Below are 19397 nucleotides of genomic sequence, written 5' to 3'. Positions count from 1 at the left end.
CTCAAATCTCAGAAGCACTGGAAGAGTAAGTAAACAATAAAAGATAATGTTACTTTGAAACGAGAGAATTTAAACTCCTCACATACCAGCATGTTAATGAGTGAAAAATAACACCAAAACTGACATCTTGTCTGCTCTTTATTTTATTCTGTTTCTGTAGCATACTCAATTGGTATGATAGGTGGCTACTTCAAGGTATTTAGGAGAGCTGATTTATAGTCTAGCCACATGAGCATTAAAGGCATGAGTGTGAATCTTGATGAAGTCAGAAAACTAGTCAGTCTGTTGGAAAACCATTAAACACCTAAGCACAACGCTAGATTAGTATATTTGCCAGAAATTTAAAAAACATAGTACATATTATATGATCTTTCAAATCACTGAAAACAAAATTACGGTGAGAAATCTTAATGGTATAATGTCAGAGGTATGGAATTACTAGTGAGGTGACTGAATCACAACTTCTCCTTAAAACATGTGTGTGACAGTTATTTGAGAATTTTCCAGAAAGAGAATAGCAGAACAGGAATACCACAAGACATTGGAAAGGCAGTGAGGCTGTGCTATCCAACGATGGTGCCACTCACAAAAAAAATGTAGATGCCAAAGAGCTAGATTTCTGGACAGAAAATACTTGCACACTTTGAATAGGTTTTCCAGTTTTTCTCTTTGAATTTTTAGGTCTTAAAAAGATGTCTGAATGTTATTTAGATACAGTGAAGAGCAATGGGCTGTTTTGTGCCCAAGAAGGACATCGAGGCCCTGGAGCGTGTCCAGAGAAGGGCTACGAAGCTGGTGAAGGGCCTGGGACACAAGTCCTGTGAGGAGTGGCTGAGGGAACTGGGATTGTTTAGTCTGGGGAAGAGAAGGCTCAGGGGAGACTTTATTGCTCTCTGCAACTACCTGAAAGGAAGTTGTGGGGAGCTGGGGGTCGGCCTCTTCTCACAGTTAACTCCTGATAGGACTAGAGGGAATGGCCTCATGTTGTGCCAGGGTAGGTTTAGGTTGGAAATGAGGAGACATTTCTTCTCAGAAAGAGCACTCAGGCATTGGGATGGGTTGCCCAGGGAGGTGGTGGAGTCACTGTCCCCTGGGGTGTTCAAGGAGAGGTTGGACGTGGTGCTTAGGGACATGGTTTAGTGGGTGCCATTGGTGGTGGGGGGATGGTTGGACCTGATGAACTTGGAAGTCTTTTCCAACCTTAACGATTCTGTGATTCTATGAATTTAGGAACACAGTAAAAGTGTGCACAGAGTGTGTTTAGTCTCGTATTTGCTTTGAAGAACTGAAGTGTTACTACGGTTCTTGGTTTGTGGAGAAAAGGGAAACGTGGATACACTGAAAAACACCCCATTCCTGTGAAACCTAAAAATGCTATCACATCTGGTAAACGACGAGCAAGCTCCTACATCTCCTAGCAGCCACCGCAGCTACTCAGGCCCGCAGGCACGACGCGAGCACCACGCTGCCTGCGACGCACCTCCCGACCCCGCGCTGCGCGTGCCCGCTGCGCGGCGGCAGCCGGCGGAGGGCTGTCTCGCTGCGCGCTCCCGCCTCGCGGTCACGTGCCCCCGGGCCGGGGCGGTGCGGGGCGGTGCGGGGCGTAAGATGGCGGCGGAGCGGGAGCCCCCGCCGCTGGGGGAGGCGCGTCACGCCGAGCTGGAGGAGCTGGAGGACGGCGAGGAGCTCTTCGCCAGCACCGTGTCCACCATGGAGGTGAGAGAACGGCGCCCGCGGGACGCGAGGCCTGCCCGGGCCGCGGTGAGGCGAATATTGGGCCGGGAGACGCGGCCCTGCAGCGGCGGGGGGCGGGGGGCTCAGCCGCCGCCGCCTCCAGGCCTCCCTCATGTCACCCCCACCCGGCCCACCCCCTCCAAAATACCACAAAAACACCAGAAAAGCGACGGGCCGCGGTCCCGCAGCTGGCGGTGTGAGCGCTTCCTTCCCCGCGGTGGAAAACGCCTCATCGGAGCGGGGGCTTCGCCTGCCAAGCCCCGGTCGTGCTCCTCCTGCCTGTTCTGCTGATATCTTCTGGAGGGACTTGGCTCTTCCTGTGCGCAGTTATCCATTTAAAGAGAAAATTGTTCCTGTTCCTCTTTTCCTGAAGTTTCCTGCCCCTGACCTTTGCAGTAATAGGATCATTCCTTTTTTCTTTGTGTTCTGGCTGTCGCCTGTCCCTAGCGAAAAAGGACAGCACACAAAGAGGCTCTTAAATGTATTTAAAAAACCGCTTGTCTTCTCTCTCAAGTCACTTACCTCTTTTTCTTTTTGTAGATGCGTAATCTGTGCAATGGTAGGAAAAAAAAGATCCGTGAAAGCATGCTGTGAAGGATAGCAAATGGTGTGAACCTGCAGTTGACAAGAATCATATTGGTAGACTTCTGTACATCTGTGTATTGTTGGGGTCTTGATCTGTACACCAAGACTGCAGTAAAACACAAATACCGTCTTTTATCTCCTGTGGCTTGAATTCTAGACCATGATAGAATTAATGCCTAAATCCCAGTTAAAAGTCCTCTTAATGATTAAACATAGTTACTGAAAACTCCTCTAACTTGAAAAGCTGGCAGAGAAACACACTTTGCATTGAGTGGCTTGGTTGACAGTTCCGTTGTGCCGCTTCATTTTTCTATGCAGTTTATTTGGAAGAAAGTAGCTAAGTGGAAAGGGGAAGCCTCTTTGCTTAAAGAGAAGCTTTGAAAAGCTTTGTCAGTAAAGCTTTTTTTGTCATCTAATCAGCTACAGCATTTAGGGAAGAGCCTCGCTTTTGTGACTTTCTAGCAAATTTGAAAGGAAAATAGGAATCACGAAAACTGAGTTTGAACTGCTCAGTGCCATGAAGCTAGATCATATAATTTCAGTGTATAGGGCACCTTTGTCCAAAGAAGGGCAGTTATCCCAGGTGTGGGCTTAATTAACCTTCTGTCTTGAGAGTTGTTTTAATCCTATAAATATTCATGTTTCTAAATGGCTGTGGAAGTTCTTTAAAGTAACAACAGCTCTTTGCAGTTGATTGCATACTGGCTTGTGGATTACCTGAGGGGAAAGTGAAGCAGGGGATGGTGAGGTCCAAAGCTGGTGTAAATGAAGGGGATGGTATTTTGAAAGGGTTCCTAGCTGGTTTGTCTTGGAGCTCTGCATATGATTTTTGTATGACTAATTCCTGTTCTTAGCCATCCTGAGCATTTTTTTCTAGCTTTCATTCTCTTTGCAGCTCACAAAAAGCATCTTGTTTCTTTCTTACCTGTGATTTGGATATGCAGTGGAAAAGCTGTAATAAGTCTTCCAAATAGCTTCAGTGTTAAAATCTTTTATTAGAAGACACGCTTATTCATTAAAGTTTGTTCTGACAAGATACAAATTTCACGTGTATTATGAAGAGTATATATGAAATATTTAAATGCAGTTTATAAGGAAGGCTTACTTGTATAATTAAATGGAGACTTGTTTATTTCAAGTTCGTTTCTCTGGATGTGAAGAGAAAGGAGCTGGAGCTTTAACTTTCCAAGTGCACATACTGAAAGTTAGTGTTTTGCATTGAACCCTCTTAATTCTACAATGAAAAACATTAAAATGTCACACTCTGAGCTGTAACATCTGGAATTTCTGGGGCATAGCAAGCAGGTGTTCTAGGACTTGAAAAGTTGCTGTGTTGGAGTTAAATGAGGGCACTTCCCTTTTTGTGAAAATAGAGCTTGAAAACTCTGGACAGCTGTCTGAGCAGCAGCTTGTCTGAGCTGTTAGGGAGCTTGTTTCCTTGTCAGATATCTGCAGCGCCTTTGAGTAGTAGAATGATTCTTGGGTTTTTATTGTGCCAACTGTATTGTAATGTCTCATGGACTACCTCCCATTGAATTCGTGATCACAGAGTGGTCTCCCGTTAGCTGCCACAGTTGCTTTCATCAGTGGAAACAGCCAGACTGAATCAGACAAATGGTCTGTCTAAGCCAAGACTGTATTTCTAACAGTAGTCAGTGGTAGATGCTGTGCAAAGACTATTGCTGACAATTATGTGTATGTGCTGGCACTCACCTGCAGTGCTCTCCCAGCTACTAGGTTTTTGTTCAAGGGCTTCGTGAGCCCTGTGTAGCTTTATAATATTAACAGTCTTCATGGGCTTATCTAGTTGCTAAATTTTTGGATGTTTGGTTTGTTTTTAAAAAAAGGTATCTATGATATGTGTAAGAAGTCCTGGAAGTTAACTCTGCGTTACGAGAAAAATCACCTCCTGTTACAAGTTTTTATAAACAAATTGCTAACTTGCTGACTGTGTCCTCTGCTGCTATTAGGGGAGACAGCAAATGACCATGTGAAAGTCACCTTTGGCAACATACGTGAAAAAGCATACCTTAGATTTTCTGAAAAATAGTACATTCAGTGTTTTTTCATCATTACCTTGTCCTTCTTCTCCTCCTTGCCCCGGTCTGTTCTGTTCCACTACTGCTTGAAAATTTTCTTTGCCATCTACTTCCTTGTTTCTGTTGCCACTGTTGTGCCACTTCTAACTCCATTTTCTCCTAAACACTTCTCACTCATTTCTGTATCACCCATCTCCATCTTCTGTAAAGCAGGTGTTGTGTGAACATACAGCTAAGCTGCTAACTACTCATTACAACTGGTATTAATATTCCTGTTTTTTTTTTTTTGTAATGGAAGAACACATGGAGGCACTTGAAAACAATGAGTAAGCAGATGTTGTAATCTATCAAAGACTCTTATTTAGGGTAGGGTGTGTATGCAATCTCATTGCCAGTTTAACAGTTTATGTCAAAGACCTGCAATATATGCTTGGCTTTCTGTACAGAAGGCAAAATATTAAGTAGACACAGGAATCCAGATGTCTTTCTAGATCTATATTGAATTTAACACTGGCAATTGCAGTGGAAGCAGTAATGATCTCAGTAGAATATCTGAGAATAAAATATGAAGTCCTTGAACACTATACTATAACTTTACAGAAGATTAAGTCTGTACTCAAAATTAATTGGTGTAATTCTACTGGAAATACATGTCTTGTTCCTTGGTGTTAAATCCAGGCTGTAATGGAAGCACGCAGTAGTTGGTTGTAGGGTAATTGTGTGCTCTAATTTTAGGGCATTATGCTCGTACTTGAGTCTTTATTTTCTCTGCCCATGCAGCACTTTGTGAGCTTCTGTAACAGTTTCAGTGAAAACCAGCCAGGTGGCCTGCAGCAATTGGAGTAGTATGGTGGTCTGACTGTGTCAGCCTACTGAGATCCCATCAAAGGAGGCTTGGCAGGGCTCAGACAGGTAGCTGAACAGGTTTGGGGGAGACCCTGTTGTTAAGGGATGATGCCCAAATATCTAGGGCTGTAACATCAGCCAACAGAAAACGTGAGAACTTGTTTTTGTGCCTTCGTAAGTCAAGGCTATAAAAATACTCATTTATTGCTATCGTAATATAATGCACAATTGAAGGGAAGAAAATTGAGATTGTGGTTGCCAGTTTAGGTTGGAATGGGCCCACAGTCCTCTCATCAGAATTTTGTTTCTAGACAACAAGTAGAGGAGGATCCTGAATGTCCTGGCCATTGGGCATCTTGGTTGTTGGGTGCTTCCCTTGAGTTTCGGCGCAGAAGCTTTATAGGCATGTATGTTTCAGAAAATGAACAGGTTTGTGAATCACTGGCATCAAGAAAGTGCAACATTTCTAAACAGCTATGCTGTCTGTATGTGTTGTCTGGGCAATGAGTTTGTGCTAGTCTCCATCTTCTGTTTCTTTTCTGATACTCAGATTTTCTCTGTGTTATGTATTTAATAGCTTTTCTGACTGCCATTTTTATATACGTTTCAGCTGTACTTCATAGGCGTAAAAGAACAAAATTGGGGCTTTTAGCTTGCACCTGTAGGAGAGTGTAACTAGAATAGCTTCATATTACTAATACTTGTGTGGGTGCATGGGTACATTTTTTATTTTTTTGAGAGGTTGAATAGCATTCTCTTACCCATTTATTGTGCAAAATAATCAGATGATTAGGAATTATTGACTGTAATTTCTGACACACTCAGGGCAGTGGCTTTCTGTGCCTTCATAAAGTTCACTGAGAACAGCTGTCTGTTTTGAAGACGACTTCTGAAGACAGCAAACTAAACTGTTATGAAACTCTTAAAAACAGGTTGGTGCTGTGTCCGGAACTACTGTAACTACTGTAGCTGTTCAGACCCTTAATCATCTTTAAGATGCTTGTGTGTGTGTGTGTGTGTGTGTGTGTATATATATATATATATATATATATATACACACACAGTGTGATTTAAGCTCTTTTCATTTTTAGTTTTTGTCTTCATATAAAGATAGTCCCAAATGTTTGTCAAGATATTTAACTCTATCCTTAACTTATCTCATCTGAGAGTGACAGCTGTTTAAAAATTCCAGAGAGCCATTTAAAGATTTATAGGTTGGGAAATTCCGTATTCAGCGAAAGGCTATTTTAAATGAAAGAAATTTTCCTTTTAAAATAAGTCATCCACAAAGCTAAACGTTAATACTTTTTATTCTTAAAAAGCAGGACTTGAAGTACACAACAAATAGGAATTTTATTTCATATTTATATAACAAATAATGCATAGGAAGAACCTGTGTTTCACTGGAAATCTTCCTGTGACAGCTGCTTCTAGACCTCATGCCTTTTTTACAATTTATAACAGCTGCATGAATAAGCTTTGTTTCCTGCACTTTCTGAGGTGCCTCTGCAGTTTGTTCAAGGCCTCTCCTTTTGCGAGTATTCTCCACTTGTGCTTCACGGAAATGGGGTAACTAAAATACGGAGGAAGCATGCTGTAATTGATACGTGAACTATGCCTGTGAAGCCTAGTACGTAGTGCATCTCTCTTGAATAGTGCCACGGACAGCATCTTTCCCAGCTCAGTAATGAAAACAGATCCATAATCCTACCAGGGCTCGGTGGCATCTTTCCACGTGTTTATGTCTACTCCTACAAAGACTCTTTCCTGTTTTCAAGGTGGGAATGGTTTGCTATTGGCTTAGGTTAAGTCCTCTGGTGAAATTGTTGATTTAGGCATGTAAGTATGTTCTTTTTCATATTATGCAGTGTGTGAATCAGGTTTGAGAGTTCAAGGTGATTTTTCTGCCTGATAGGGTTTTTTTTTTGTAATTAGAAGCCAGGTGTAGTCAAAAGTAATCAGTGAGCAAAACAGCTGCTTCAGATAAAACTGAGGAGATAGGCTGGGAGAATATCTTGAAGATGTGAGTGTTTTTCATGTTTTTTCACCATTCATTAATCAAGTGCACAATTAAGGGATAAAGCTGGAAGCCATCTGTTGCATACAGCAAGTGTCAGGAAGGCTTTTATTCCCTGTGCTTGGCCATGTTACAGCTGTTTCTCCTGGAGGTGAACTGACAAGCATGAACTACATGTCATTCTGCATCCCTATTAGTGTGGGGTACCCACTACGTGCTAAACCATAAATATATGAGTGGGGTTTTACTCAGAGTTGAGCAGTGGAGAAACTTACTTGGAATGAGTAATCTGTGATGTTTCTGTGCAGAATCACTTACGCTGATAAAACTATAAATTGCTGGAGCCTCACAGGGAAATAAAGCTTTTGTTGTTCTAACTGAGGTACACAACCTTGAACTTGCAGCTCTGTGCAGCCCTACACAGAGAGAGAGGCTGTTTCTTCTGGAATGTGCTACTTGCAAGTTCTCAATTCGCTTAAGTGTTGACCTTTCCATGTGATGCATGCTATCTGTGCTGTCGTTTGTAGAATAATGAAGCATGTCAGTGGTGATTTTTCTTAAACTTGCTAGTTCATTTCCTCTAAATTAGTTACATGTCCTGTGATACAACTTAGGATCATTCCTCAGAGAATAAACAAATACAACTTTGTTACCTCACAGCACTGTGTTTGTTGTCGGATCATTTGGGCAGTGGTGTAGTCTGAGATGAGAAGTGTACGTGTGGCTAGTGGGCCATTTGCTTCTAAGCTTATAAACTCTACTGCCTTCATATAGTTCCCCAGCATTTCTGCTTTGACTTTCTTTGTAAGCTCTAGGGTAAAGCACAGCAAGCAGTTTGAGAGGCTCATGACTTTTGTTGCTCATAACTTTCATTTTTTTATTGTTTTCCCAACACTATATGTGGGATTCCCAGAGAGAGGCAGCTGGTGGGAGAGGGAAGGGAATATAATCTTTCTGTCATTTGAATGGAACATAGGGTTTATGTTTAAAGGAACACAGACTTTCTGGCATCCTTGTATTTTCTTTCACCTTGCATCTTGAGAAGAAAAAAATCTTGAGGTCGAGAGAGTCTTGATTTGGTCTGTCCTGTAAAAACCATTTATGTACTGTCTCTGAATTTGTCAGGCAGGATACTGCTCCTTGCTTACTTCCTCTGACCAGAATTTCAGGTGACTGTGATTTGGGTTGATGTGGGGGCCAGGATGTTGCTCTGTGCTGCTTGGAGTAAAGCTGCAGTTGTGTATGTATGTTGTATTGGAACATACACTGTTCTGTGAGAGCCGGTGGTCAGGAAGGCCTCTCCCTGAGGACCAATGCCTGTGCTACGCTTATGAATGTGCAGTATATAATCTGGACAGATTACTTTCATGGTTTTTCGGTATTTTTCAGGCTTTTTTTAGTGTTTTGTAGCCCATGATGTTTGTTGAAGTGTAGCCTGAAACATTTCATATCTGTTCTGAATTTTGGTTCTGAACCTAAATTATGACAACTCCCAGCAAAAATTAGGAAACACATAATGACGTAATTTACAGATGCCCTTGAAAAGGGCATGCATTCATGAATAGATATGCTGTTGTTGAAAAGCCCTTAGCTAGCTATCTTGGATGAAACTGTGGGAAGTGACTCTTGCAAATTTTCTAGTATTATTGCAATAACCCTGGTTGATGCATACTCAACAGGATTTGATAACTGAAGCACTGGTCTTCAGTTACATGTGTATTTGTTTTCTGAGTAAGCCGTATACTTAGAACCTCAACTTCAATATTGATTCATCTATTTTCCTGAGTGTCTTCCAAGTATTTCTCTTTTCACAGGGCAAATTCTAGTCTTCAGTGAATTAAAAAAACTGCATCAGTGGCAAGCCTAGCTTCCATGTCAGTATAGTGCGACCCTACGTAGGAATAATCCCTGAATTCGAACTGTTGAAAAGATATCAAAACTACTTCTGGCTGCAAGCAGAGCTGAGTTGTTTTAGTGGCATTAATCTACTCTTTAATCTCTGAAAAAATGGGATAGAGAACTTGAAGATTTGTTTATTTTTTTCTATGTACCAATCCAAATCTAAATATAAGCCTTTTGAAAAGGAGCTTAATCAAATTACATTCAGCAATACTAATAAAGTGATTTGAGATACTTCTGTAGCAGCTTTTGTTACACACTAATTAAACTTGAGGAAATGAGTAACTTTTCTTTTCTCCAACAAAGAAATGAAGAGAGTTGTTGACTAGCTCATATCCTTTGTTCATTGTTATCACACTAGAGAGTAGGAAATGGAAATAGCTGACAGGGTTTCCTTTCTGTACATCTTTCCCTGGTTCTTTGCAATGAAAGAATGCTTGTTGCAATAATTCTTATGCTGACACGTGGCAACTGGCTCTGTGCTAATTAGTTCTTTTTTTTAACAGTCAAGTCCTTCATCTCCAGAACCAGCAAGTCTTCCTGCAGAAGATCTCAGCACAAACTCCAATGGTCCAAAGCCGACAGAAATCATGCTAGATGATGACAGAGAAGACCTCTTTGCTGGTAATTACTTGTTTCTTCTGGTGTGTCTGTATAAACTTGTTTGCTCTTGGACTTAAAGGAGTATGCTTTTCTGGGGAGGAGGTTTAAAACCTCTGCGTGCTGTAGAAGGTCATTTTCTTGGCTTGGCTGTAAGGAAATGTGAAGCAGTACCATTGCAATGGAAAGTTAAATTTTAATTTTATGCAATTGAGCATTGTAGCCAGTCTTAACTGTTTCTTAGTCTGTTGAAGGTACACTTCCTGGAAATTTCCATTAAGTCATAAATTAATGCATTTAGGTATTAGAAGTGTCCCTTGCTGCCTTCAACGTTCTTTGCTAGGTTCAACAATCATGTATTTATTTAAGGTCCTATGGTCTTCTGAAATATACTGTTCAATTTCTGAACTTGAAAATTAGCAGGAGAAATAATATGCTAAAAAGGAAAAACAGATGAGATTCGTCTTTGCCCAAAGTTGTTCTGTGATTGTTAATACGTCTTGCTACTGATTGTATATTGTTGTAAAACTGGTTTGGAGTGTAGCCTTTCATTTTGAACTCAAAGTAGAAGATTTTATCTTTCTTATTAGTAAAAACCAAGTGATATATGACTTCAGGTTAGATAAGCTTTGATTAATTGGGATTTTTTTCAACTAAACTTGCATGTGTTGTCTCAGGAGTAAACACTTCTGTTACACTCTTGACAATATATATTTTTGTAAGGTAAATTAAGAATTACTTTCACATACTGAATTAGCGGCACCTTGAGAAACTTATTAATAATAGAAAAATTTAGCGTATTTTCTTAATTTGACAATGATATACAGGTTTTTTCTTGTGCAACTCTATAGCATTGGTTAAGTCTGTGTAAGTACCAGTTTCTCAGTGGTGTGTACCCTGGCCGCGTAGTGTGGCAGGGTTAGCTGGTTAGTAACATGTTCTGGTGATAGCAGTAAAGTAGTATTATGTAATTAACAAAAACAAAAGAAAAAAACACCACAATTTAAGTTACATCTTTGTTTTCTGCTTCATACCTATACATAAGGTATTCATGTCATTTTCCAGTTATGAAGAAAGGTAATTCAGATAGTATTACAAGCCAGAGGGTATTTCCTTTTTCACAAGACTCTTTTTATTATAATGAAAAGGTAATAAACCAGTGTACAGGAAAAGTCCTATCCATTCACTAGCATTTGATTCATGACAGTACTGCATGTTTGAAGAAAGATATATGAAAGTTTTGATAAGTAACCAGACAGTAGTCAATACTTGCAATCCCTTATTAATCAGTCACTACTTTAATGCTGGTTGTCTACTATCTTAACATTGGATATGGTTTCTGTCACAAGTACAGGTGTATATACTGTTCAGGAAAGGAGGTATAATAGGTTTATGTACATCAAGACATGGTTTCAAATGTTTCTTCTCAATAGCAACAATGTTCCTACAACTACTTCTTGAGTAAGTCTGTTGGCTCTCTGCTTTGAATGCAATCCTAAATTCATCTTCATTGATTCCCTGATCTAGTCATTCAAAAATAGAATCATCTAGGTTGGAAAAGACTTCTAAGATCCAGTCCAACCATTAACGTAGCACTGCCAAGTCTACCACTACACCATGTCCCTCAGCACCACATCTATGTGTCTTTTGAATACCTGCAGGGATGGTGACTCAACCAGTTCCCTGGGCAACCTGTTTCAATGCCTGGTCACTCTTTTTGAGAAGAAATGTCTCTTCATTCCCAACCTGAACCTCCCCTGGCACAACTTGAGGCCATTCCCTCTAGTCCTATCACTAGTTCCCTGTAAGAAGAGGCCGACCCCCAGCTCCCCACAACTTCCTTTCAGGTAGCTGTAGAGTGCAATAAGGTCTCCCCTGAGCTTCCTCTTCTCCAGACTAAACAACCCCAGTTCCCTCAGCCACTCCTCACAGGACTTGTGTCCCAGGCCCTTCACCAGCTTCGTAGCCCTTCTCTGGACTCGCTTGAACACCTCTATGTCCTTCTTGTACTGAGGAGCCCAAAGGTGAACACAGTACTCAAGGTGTGGCCTCACCAGAGCAGAGTACAGGGGGACAATCACCTCCCTTGTCCTGCTAGCCAAGCTATTTCTGGGTTTTAGTTTCTAAATTAACTAATTAAGTATTTCTAAATTAACTCTATAGCATTTAGTTCTGGGCTATTTTTTTATAGATAGATTTATATTCGTGTCTATTATGTTTGTTCTGAACTTACCAAACTTATATTTGCATATATTTGAATTTACATTTGCGTATGACACCGTCAGAATATATTAACTAGTTTATTAACTCTCTGAAACTGTTTTAAGAGAAATAGTAAAAATGAGAGGCGTTTTCCTATTTCTTTTGTGTTTATATTACCTCATTTTATGACTTAGAAAGACTGGCAGTGCTTTAAAAATGAAGCTTTCTAGTACTAGTAATATATACAGTATTTAAAGTCAGCTTTTTGTAACCATAGAGCAGTCTGGAATGGATATTTTAGGAAAGCCAAATTCTCTTCTGGCTGGATAATGTAGAGGAAGAAGGTGGCTGGAGTAAATATTGATGGGAACCAAACAGAAGGAACAAATGTTAGCAGCCAGATTGTTTCAACTGAAGTGAATTCTGTGAGAAAACAAACGGAACTGATTTAATGAGTTTGAGTTTGCTGTGGGAGGCATTCTTTGAAATGCATATGGCATTGAACTGAAAGCATCTAACATACTGCATGTCTAACACAACAAAAAGTGGTCTGTAAAAGGTCAGTTAATATACAGACTGAGGCTAGGATGGACTTGTAAGCAGGAAAAACAGCAATTTGTGGAGATTAAGATTGAATATGACATCTTTCACAGTAAAGATTGTTCTAAGCAGGAAGTTTGCATGATACATTTGTATCCTAGCGAATAACTTCTCTCTTTTTGGTTCTGGTGCTATGCATTCACAAGTGTAACTGTATTTTTCTTTCTTAGGACTGTTTTGCTAGACAGTGATGTTAATCCAGTCCTTGAATAGAAACAATGCCATGGATAGAAGCAGTGTGTGAAGGCTATGTGAGAGATCTACTTTTTGGCCTTCAGCTTGATTGCATAAGCCTTACTTTCTATGAAAGTAAGACCTAGTTAAAATATGAGTGAGATTGAATTTTTTTTCTTCGACATGTTGAAATTGCAGAGAAACCTATCTTTAGCTGGCCCGTAGGGACAAGAATGGAGTTCTACAGCTTCCTATCACTATTAGATGCTATAAAATCCAGGTGAAGGAAATCTATGGGTGGCTCATGGAAGGAGGGATTCTGACTCTTTGTAGGTATAAACAACTATCGTTTTGCAGTCATACTGGTAAAAATGTGGTGATATTCCTCTCTAGCTCCTGTAGGCTTGAAATTTATTTCATTATCTATCTAATAATGCAACCTTAAAAAAAGGTGAGGGAGAAACTCAATGATTTCCTGAATTGTGTTAACGCAGTTCATAATCTGTTGGGTTTTTTTAGGCTTTTTTGACTGTACTTAAAGCCTCTTTGCTACTGTGTTTCTGGGACAGCCATTAGAAAGTACCTGAAATAAAGTGTTTTAGATATTCCTTATTGCTGCTGACATTTAAGTGCTTTGACAGAACTGTTAAAAGTGGCCTGTAAAGGTGGAAGAAACTGAGGCTTCTGTCTGCTGCTGGAGATGAGAAGGCTTTGTTAGTATTGTGGTTCTTGATTCTGTAAACAAACAGTCCTACTAAACACATTTAAGCACTTTTACTGTTAGAATGAAAGTCATTGTGGTGATTATTTGGCCAAAAATGAATTACTTTATCTTAGCCCGTAGTGTTCTTATATAGGGGGACCATAATGATCAGTGCTTCAAATCATTCAGTGTCAGGAGTATCTCGAAGGTCTTTGAGTTGTGTCTTTAAAAGCTGGCCATCCACGAAGTTCTACAAATAACGAATACGATAAGAGTAGTGAATTAATCTTAAACATTTTGGAAAAACAATTCGCCTTCAGTTCCATATCCAACTGCAGAAACATGTCATGGACTGCCTTTGCAGGGCATAGTTGTGTATGCTTTCTTACTTTGGTGTTCACAGATGACGAGCAAGGCTGTTAAGTTGTACCCTTGCTCTGTCACCGTTTTCAGAAAAATGAAAAGTAATGTTTTTTTCCACTCTGATTGTTAATGTTAGCTTTTTTCAGTTCCAAAAGGTGTTTGGGAGTGTATCCTCTTGTACAAGTAGCTAACTATTTCCTCATGGAAATTTGATGCATTTTGGTGGGAAATTTTTTTGTTGTGTTTTGGAGGGGGTGTTGTTTTCCTTCAGGCTGTTACAGATTTGTCTTAGCTGCCTTTGTTTTTTTTCTCCTGGAAGTTTGTACAGAAAAGAACATGCCAGTTCCGTGGACCAGACAGCATAATACTTGAAGCTCAGCCGAACAGCAAGTTTTAAGCTAGTGTGTCTGTCAGGCCATTGTCATGTGATAGTCTGAGCAGAGCAGATATGTGCAGATGCCTGGCTGCCTTTTAGAAACTGGTTATTGAGCTCTACATCTTTTCTGTGAGAACCAAACACAAAAGCACTTGAGCCTACTGGTTGTTGTTTTGCTAGTAGTTTCTGTTCTCATTAAGATTATTTTTAGTCCTCTTCTTGTAACAGTAAGAGTCATGGGCTATGACTTAAACATAGCAGAACAGTCAGTTGTGTTAGGATATCCATCTACAATTTGTGTTAAACCCTGGTGAAGCTTTTTTCTTGTAATAAAAGTAATTCTCTGTTCTGGACAACAGTTTCTACTTCAGTTTACTTCCAAATCTATGTGATCATCTGAATACATTTTCAAAGATAATAAGCTAATTTGAGCACTCACGCGATGTCGGAATGTTAGAGATCTATGATGTTTAGAAGTGTGATCAGTAAAAATAACTTACTCAGCTGAAGTGAGCTGCTTGTGAAGAATTGCAAGCTTGTGCTTTCTCAGATGATGCTTGACAAATACTGGTCGTGAAAGGTAAAGAAACAGGAGCTGTATAATGCTGAGATCGAGCTCCCTGCTGAAGTGCTGATAGAAACTTGGTGTAGTTGCCTGTAGAATGTTAAATGTAAGTAGTTGTCTTTTGTGGCAGGCAGGTATATTTTCATGTTCTTTTGTAGCTAAGCATCTTGACAGTGATCTTCTGTCAGAGACCATTGATAGGTTATAAAGCAGGTATTCATGTATATAAGTCTTACAGGAATAGATTGGTTGCAGTGCTTAATGTGTGCTGATAACTGCCATGGCTGATATGAAATATGTTGGATCTCAGTGTTTCTTCCTTGAAGTGGGGTAGAGCAGTTGCCTCTATTCAAGAAGAGTTTATGCTTTTGAGAAGTATACAGTAAAGCAAGACATCCAAATTTCATTTTGCATGCAAATATTAAGACAGAGCTTAACAAACAAAACAAAAAAACCACGCAACCAAAGACCACATCATCTGATTTCTCAAATTGAAAGAATGTATGTAAGAAGCATAAATGCCAGAGGTCATCTGAACAAATCTGTTTCTTGGGAAATAATCCTTTAGCAGATACACTAGTCAAAGACTGCTTTTCTGAGGGGAAAGAATAGCTAGGAAGTGTAATAGCCTGTTATTCTTACTATAGAGCTAATGCTTCTTTTCCCCTTCAGAATCTGTCTTGAATGACAATAACCTACTTCTGAAACTAGCTTCCAATACTTTGCTTCTGAACAAGAAGTATGACGTCCTTGTCTGCTCCTGCTCTCTCCACTCACCCCCTTCCACTGCCTTTTCCATTTCGCTCTTCTGGATTTATGTAATATGCTGGATGCATGCAGTCTTGGGGGTGAGAGGCAGGAAAGAGGGTAGTATAAACTCTTCTTCCTAAAATAACTGACTTGCTGCTATCAGATGGACATACTTTTTTTTCCTGTCCATATTTTCTTACAGGAAAATAGGAAAGGAGGGCTCATAGGCTACACTTTGTAAAATCTGTTAATTCTCAACCAACCTGGAGTCACACAGATCCAGAAATGCAGGTGTGAACAAAGTCTCCTGTTATGCCAGTTCTAACCCTGCAGTTGCAGGTTGGTGGTCTTGCTGATAGGAAAGCTTGCATTTCCAGCTGTTTGTTCCTGATGCTTCCTCTTACAGAAATAATCCAGCAGAGTAGCTTCAGATGTCATCTGAACAGTGGTAGGGGGCTGATCCTGGCTGGATTTCATGTGGTAATCAACTCAACCTGGATCAGTTCATGATACTAAGGGACGTGTGGATACAGGTCTGAGAAAGAGGAGCGGTGGGGAAGGAGTGTGCCACTGTTTTTATCTGACAGCAGTGCTGGTTTGCCATCTTTAATTCACACTGCCTTTGTGAAGTCACATTTTCACAGAAATGTTTTCTCAACTGATGATTGTGAGAGATTGGTGTGGTGTGATTTCCTTCATTACTTACGTTATAATCCTGTCTAAAATGTGAAGGTACAGCAGGGTGCTTACTGGTGGTTAGTGGTTCAATTACCAGACAGTTGTGCTGGAATACAGCTGGTGGTAGAAAAAGTGAATTAAAGCAGAATGGCCCTATGTATTTGTGTGTGCATGTGTACATACATACTTTGGTGAAATAGTTATATAAATTCTTACGTATGTTGTATGCTGCTAGCTGACAAATAAGAGAACTATCTCTTTTCAGTATATAAATGTGGTTCTTCCACCATCTCAGTCTAAAAGATTCTTTTTTCCAACTGTGTCAGCATGACTTCCTACCTCATCTGAGGTTTTGAACTAAACTTCTTTATTGTATTAATGGTATATCCTTTCTGTGGCATTTGAGGGTAGGAAGGAATAGCAGGATTCTTCAAAAAAGAATTAGGAATAAGAATAAAAAAGTGGAAGGAAAATGAGCTTTTCAAAAAAAAAATTAAATAATCTTTGCTCATATTAAAATGGATAATTTAAAAAGTGCTTGTGTTTAGTTTGAAAATACTATGTAAATCTGTAACCTGAAAATCAGCAAGAATGTTGCCAGCCAAGAGAGAGAGCAGGTCAAGAGAGGTGCTCCTTCCCCTCTGCTCAGAGTCCTCACCCAGAGTGCTGAGCACACCTCTGAGCTCCCCAGAGCTACTGGGAAGAGTCCAGGGGAGGGCCACTAACATGATAAAGGGCATGGAGTGGTTGGCACAGGAGCAGAGCATGAGAGAGCTGGGACTGTAGCTTGGAGAAGAGAATCACAGAATCATTTAGGTTGGTAAAGACCCTTAGGATGGTCCAGTCCAACCATCCACCTGACACTGCTGACACACCACTAAACCACATCCCTAAGCACCATGTCCATACGTCTCTTAAATACCTCCAGGATGGTGACTCCACCACTTCCCTGCGCAGCCTGTTCCAAAGCCTAACGACTCTTTCTGTGAAGAAATTCTTTATGATATTCGTCCTAAACCTCTCATGGTGCATCCTGAGGTCATTTCCTTGCATCCTGTCACTTCTTATCTGAGAAAAGAGACCAACACTGTCCTGACTGCAACTTCCTTTCAGGTAGTTGTAGGGAGTGATGAGGTCTCCCCTCAATGTCCTCTGCTGCACATTATATAACCCCAGTCCCTCAGCCACTCTTTTTACGTTCCATTTTCTAGTCCCTTCACCAGCTTTGTTGCTATTTTCTGTACATGCTCTAGCAACTCCTTAACCTTTTTGTAGTGAAAGGTCCCAAACTGCCCACAGTATTTGAGATGTGGTCTCACCAGTGCTGTGCACAAGGGGTCAGTCATTTCCCTGGTCCTGCTGACCGCGCTATTTGTGATGCAGGCCAGGATGCCCTTGGCCTTCTTGGCTACCTGGGCTCACTGCTGGCTCATGTTCAGCTCACTGTCATCAACCAGCACCCCCAGGTCCTTTTCTGCTGGGCAGCTTTCCAGCCACTCTTTCCCAAGCCTTTACTGCCGCATGGGGTTGTTATGATCCAAGTGCAGGATCCAGTGCTTAGCTTTGTTGCATGCCATCTGATTGGGCTCAGCCTATCAATCCAGCCTGTCCAGATCCCTTTGCAGAGCCTTCCTGCCCCAAGTGATCGACACTCCTGCCCAGGTTGGTGTCATCTGCAAACTTACTGAGGGTGCAATAGATCCCCTCATCAAAATCACTGATAAAAATGTGGTGGTGTCTGTCCCCCTCCTATCACCCCATCCACCACCCTCTTCTGACTCCTCCCCCTGAGCAGTGCAGGGGAACGGGGCATGGGGGCTGTGATCAGTCTACAGCACTTCGTCTCTGCCGCTCGTTAACAGTCACTCTGCTCCACGTGGGGTCCCTCCCACGGGATGCCGTCCTTCCCAAACTGAGCCTGTGGGGGCTGCCCACAGGCAGCAGCTCTTCAAGAACTGCTCCCACACGGCTCCGTACCGCGGGGTCCATCCATCCCCCAGGAGCAAACTGCTCCGGCTCGGGTCCCCCCCAGCTGGGCGGCAGCTCCCCCCAGACACCCAGCTCCTGCGTGGGCTCCTCTCCATGGGCTGCAGCTCTGGCCCGGGGCCTGCTCCTGTGGGGGTCCTCCACAGGCCACAGCCTCCTCCAGGCCACATCCGCCTGCTCCACCGGGGGCTCCTCCACGGGCTGCAGCGTGGAGATCTGCTCCATGTGGGACCCATGGGCTGCAGGGGGACAGCCTGCTCCACCAGGGGCCTCTCCACAGGCCACAGGGGAACTGCTGCTGCGTGCCTGGAGCACCTCCTGCCCTCCTGCTGCACTGACCTTGGGAGCTGCAGGGCTGACTCTCACCCCTCTCTCCCAGCTGCTGTAGCCCAGCATTTCTTTCCCTTCCTCAACCCAGCTCTCTCAGAGGCCCACCCAGCGTCGCTCACTGGCTCAGCTCTGGCCAGCAGCAGGTCCCTTTTGGAGCAGGTGGAGCTGGCTCTGCTCTGACATGGGGCAGCTGCTGGGCTCTGCTCACAGAGGGCCATCCCTGCAGCCATCTGCTACCAAAACCTTGCCATGCAAACCCAGTACAAAATATTAAACAAAATTAGCCTCAATACTGACCTCTGGGGAACATCACTTGTGACTGGCCACCAACTGGATTTAACTCCATTTAACCCTTTGGGCCCATCATCCAGGTATTTTTTTGTCTAGCAAGTAGTAGTACATCCATCCAAGCCATTAGCAGCCAGTTAGCATACAAAATGAGACTTTTTCACACATGGTGTAACAATTTCAAAAATTTTAAGGTAGATCAGATCTTTAAAACTGCTTTTTCCTTAACCCTTACATAAGGACTTGTAATACTAATAATACTTTTAGAGCACCAGGCTTTAACAAGGTTGCAAGGAAGGTAGCTTATTTTCTCTTGACAATTGAGCTGTTACGTATACAGAAACTGCAAGAACAGCTCTCTTCAAATTTGTATAGTAAACCTTTTTGGTAACTGCACAACCTGGAGTGGATCTGCTTTAGTGCCCGAAGCTACGCTTGGTCAAGTGGTTGGAACTTCCTGCAGGGAAGTTTGTAAATGCATCTTGAGATAAGTTGTGGAGTCAATTTCCATATCAAGTGATGGTTCTGTGGTCATTATTATCCTTTAGGGATCTAAACTTCTTTAAAATGCACATTTACAAGAACCACAGTATTAGTTAAGTAAACCAGAACGGGAACTTCTCTACCCCCAAGAAGTGTATAGTTTGCCCACAGTCAAAACC

At 41.7% G+C, this 19397-nt stretch overlaps 1 protein-coding gene across 2 annotated transcripts in view; it reads left to right on the top strand.

Annotated features, from left to right (window-relative positions):
• Positions 1–1555: 1555 nt before the first annotated feature.
• SNX2 (sorting nexin 2) overlaps positions 1556–19397 on the top strand; it is a 34309-nt gene continuing 16467 nt past the window's right edge. For both annotated transcript variants that reach the window (XM_040541236.1, XM_040541235.1), the window contains exons 1-2: positions 1556–1716; positions 9627–9744. In XM_040541236.1, coding sequence (XP_040397170.1) covers positions 1609–1716; positions 9627–9744 — 226 coding nt within the window. In that variant the 5' untranslated portion in view covers positions 1556–1608. The remainder of the gene's footprint in view (positions 1717–9626; positions 9745–19397) is intronic.

This window comes from Cygnus olor, chromosome Z, assembly GCF_009769625.2.
Source record: "Cygnus olor isolate bCygOlo1 chromosome Z, bCygOlo1.pri.v2, whole genome shotgun sequence".
NCBI lineage: Eukaryota > Metazoa > Chordata > Aves > Anseriformes > Anatidae > Cygnus > Cygnus olor.
The sequence above is the reverse complement of the archived record's forward strand: the minus strand, read 5'-3'. Positions and strand labels throughout refer to the sequence as shown.